We start from the raw sequence: 3,626 nt of genomic DNA, 5'->3' as shown, positions 1-3,626 counted from the left end.
GGGAGGGAGGGAGGGAGAGGGAGAGGGAGAGAGAGAGAGAGAGAGAGAGAGAGAGAGAGAGAGAGAGAATGGAGCCCAGGATCTGTGGGACAGTAACTGCTGATGATCTAATCTTGCATCACTGAAATCTCAGCAGAGGAGGAAGAGTGTGGGACTGAGAAAGTGATTGAAGAAATAAGGGTTGAAAAGTCCTCAGATCTGGTAAAAGGTATTACACCGACACACCTAACTTTTTACAATTAGCGTTATGATGGTACCACTTCCCATAAGATGTAGATACTTGCAATCATATAGGTTCTTTGACCTCTTATCCTTATACCATGGTTGTCATATGCCTTATATCTACATACATTATACTAGAAATGTTACAACTGTTTTATTTTAAACAGTCCTGTGTATTTTAAAGAAACAGAGGCAACAACAATATTTTCTGTTTATTTAGATAGTTTCCATTTTAGATTTTCTGATTGCTTCTTGAAGATTTGAACTTTCATCTGGAATCACTTTCCTTTAGCATTGACTTCAGTGATAACAGCTGCTTTGAAATCCTTACTTGCTAATGCCAACATCTCGGTCATCTTGGGTCGGGTTGGTTGGTTGTCTTTTCTCTGAAACTGGGTCACATTACTTGGTTCTTATGTTGCATGATTTGGAGCGACTCCTGAGCATTGTGACCATGATGCAGTGGAGACTGGATTTGGTTTATTCCTCCAGAGACTCGATGTTTTTGTCTCGGCAGGCAATTCATTGGGTTGGGTTCAAACGGGGATTTTTCTTGGGTGCTAGATCGAATCTGGGTTCAGTTCTTTTATCGTTAGCTGCTCTGTGTTCAGTCTGCCCCTCCCACGTGTGTGTGACTCAGGGGTCAGTCCAGGACCCAGAACTTGGGGCTCCCCCTCTCAGAATGTCTCCTGAGATTTCCCTCTTTCCAGTGGCCCCCCGTTGCCCCAAATGCCTGCTAGCTCTGCCGACCTGCGGGAGTGCGGGTTGTCTGCCGGAGCTGTGGACAGCCTGCCTGACCCTGACTTGCTCCTGGGGACAAAAACTAAAAAATGGAAAATCACCTCCAGCTGCTCCCTTTTCCACGCCTCGCACCCCTCCAGAACCCGCCTGCTTTTCTCCACATCCCAGTATTGTTTTTTATTTTGTCCAGAACCTGGACGTGGGTTCAGCTGGAGCTTACTCCACAATGGAAGCAGAAATCTCCTTGAGGTTTTGACATGACATTTTGTTAAAACTCAAAATTAAGTTTGGAAGAATGCCATTTCTAAACATCCATCCTCTCCCTGGCTGGGCAGCTCAGGGGGTTAGAGCATCCTTCTGATACACCAAGGCTGCAGGTTTGATCTCCGGTCAGGGCACATACCAGAAGCAACCCATGAATGCATCATTAAGTGGAACAACAAGTTGATGTCTTAAAATAAAAAACAAAGAAGTCCTTTCTAAACAAGGTCCTATTTTGTCTATCCATCTGTTTCTTCAAAGTTCCTCAGTAAAATTCTCTTCACATACATCCTGCACATTTCTTATCAGAGAAGCACCTAGGCTTATCATACTGAAATTGCTTGTTTCATTTGCCTATATTTCCTTGTAATTACTTTGCTGATTTTGGAGATGGGGTTTGTGGCAGCCAGACTTCTGCTCCTTGTCATGACCAATGGGCAGTTTCATTCCGAAAGCACATGCTGAACGTCACATGGCTTCACCAAGACCGTCAACGGTCCAGTCTGGTTCCTGGTCTGCCCCCTTGAGATCTTCCGGTTAAAATCCCTGATCTCAGGTTGGTTCTAATTGTCTCTTCAGTGCAGAGTTCAAACATATAAGATAACTAGAGGCCCAATGCACGAAATTCATGCAAGGGGCTCAGCCCTCGCAGCCCAGCGGCCTCATGGCCTCGTGGCCCTGCCCACTGGTCGTTCCGGAAGGTCGTCCGGAAGGTCGTTCCGCTGTCTGGTCTAATTAGCATATTAGCTCTTTATTATATAGGATGAAACAGGCTCTGTCTTGCTGGTAACCTCACATGCTGTTACCTTCAAGAGCTCTGCATGGACAATTTAGACAGAATGGAGAAGAGGTGCAAGCCATTTTCCATGCTGTTCTTTTTCTTTTTTTATTTTAAATAGATGGAACCACTCTGAATGGAAATTTCCCACAAAAATGCAGAAATACCTTAAGACTGAGTTTTTCTTTTCTTTGGGATAAATAATCATCTAGTTACCTGAACTAAATGTGAAAAATAAAAAAAATAAAAAGGAGAGCTAATTTAAAACTAGACACAAAATAGAGCTCATTATTGAGTTTTTGAAGTTGACTTATTTTTAAAAATTAATTAATAGATATTAAAATCAAGATCAGGAAAATTTAAATCAACTTGTCTCCTAAAGCCATACAGACAATTTCTGTTCTTCCATGGTACTTTTATATTCTGAATAACCGCAGCTTTCCATGAAAATGCATTTGAAGTTAGGCAAATGTTTGGTATATCTCTAGCATCTAATAGGAACTTGTTTGTTGAATAAAATACAAAGTAAAAAAGAAAATATTATTTTCCATAAAGAAGATCTCGTTTCTTAAATGTTATTTAGAAAAACAAAAAGTACCTTTAATCGCATGAGTAGTGGTGACACCTGAGAAAATTGTTCATTCGGACAGAAGAGCTTAATATTTTATTGTGCTGCGTAATACTCTCCTAAAAGAAATAATTTCTTCCCCAAAGAAGTTACAAGAGACCAAGAGCATGCTAAAAATACTTTATTGTCATTAACAAACACATTAAATATACATAGTAAGTGTAATACACTGCGCATCTGATGAAACACAAATAGCATTCATCAAGGTTAAAAAAATACAGCCATAGAATGGAAAGATGAAACACACACAAAAAATGAACAGTTTTCAAATGTTGCATGGCTTTACCATGCACCATAGACAGTCTACAACCTTTCTGATAAACTCCAGGGGACTGAACATGCGTGGTTTGGGGAGATGAGCTGCCAGATGTTCTGCAGAAGGAGAAATGCTAGCTCTCTGGAGTAGTGTTCACTCCCGGCCCAGTGCTGCCCACTGGAAGAAACTGCACTGTGTTTCTTTACCAAGAGGACACACGAAAAACTTCTTCCCGTTGTTAGGGCCCATCTTCAACACTGTTCTCAGGATGGAGCGTTTGCCGTGGTTGCAGAACGGGAAGGAGAGGTCTGCCCACTACCGGGACAAACAGAGAGACAGAAGAGCGTGGAGGGAAGTGAGAAGTAACCAGGGGTTCGACCTGGGCACCTTCGGTTAGTGCCATATTGCCTTCATTGCTGTGACTATCAATTTGATGTTGTAAAACTGACAGAAGTCATTCATTGTTACCATTGAAAAAGCCTATCCTATCTAATAAAAGAGAAACATGGTAATTAGCCGTACATCTGCTACCCTTCCCATTGGCTAATCAGGGCGATATGCAAATTAACTGCCAGCCAAGATGGCGGCCGGCAGCCAGGCAGCTTGAAGCGAACAGGGAGGCTTGCTTGCTCCAGTGACAGCGGACTCCAACGTTCCCCGCCTGACTTGCCGGCCTCTCAGCTGCAACTCTAAGCAACTATGTTGCAAATATAGAAGCTAAACAAAACCCCAGAAACCTG

At 42.5% G+C, this 3,626-nt stretch overlaps 1 protein-coding gene across 1 annotated transcript in view; it reads right to left on the bottom strand.

The window, feature by feature from the left end:
• Nucleotides 1-2,777: 2,777 nt before the first annotated feature.
• Nucleotides 2,778-3,626, bottom strand: part of NEIL3 (nei-like DNA glycosylase 3) — a gene marked incomplete at its 5' end in the record, with an annotated part of 36,881 nt that continues 36,032 nt past the window's right edge. The window contains one exon of the mRNA XM_014547761.1: nt 2,778-3,201. Within this exon, the coding sequence (XP_014403247.1) occupies nt 3,040-3,201 (162 nt within the window). The remainder of the gene's footprint in view (nt 3,202-3,626) is intronic.

Source organism: Myotis brandtii, unplaced genomic scaffold (assembly GCF_000412655.1).
Source record: "Myotis brandtii unplaced genomic scaffold, ASM41265v1 scaffold484, whole genome shotgun sequence".
NCBI lineage: Eukaryota > Metazoa > Chordata > Mammalia > Chiroptera > Vespertilionidae > Myotis > Myotis brandtii.
Note: the sequence above shows the minus strand (reverse complement) of the source record. Positions and strands in the feature narration are given on the sequence as shown.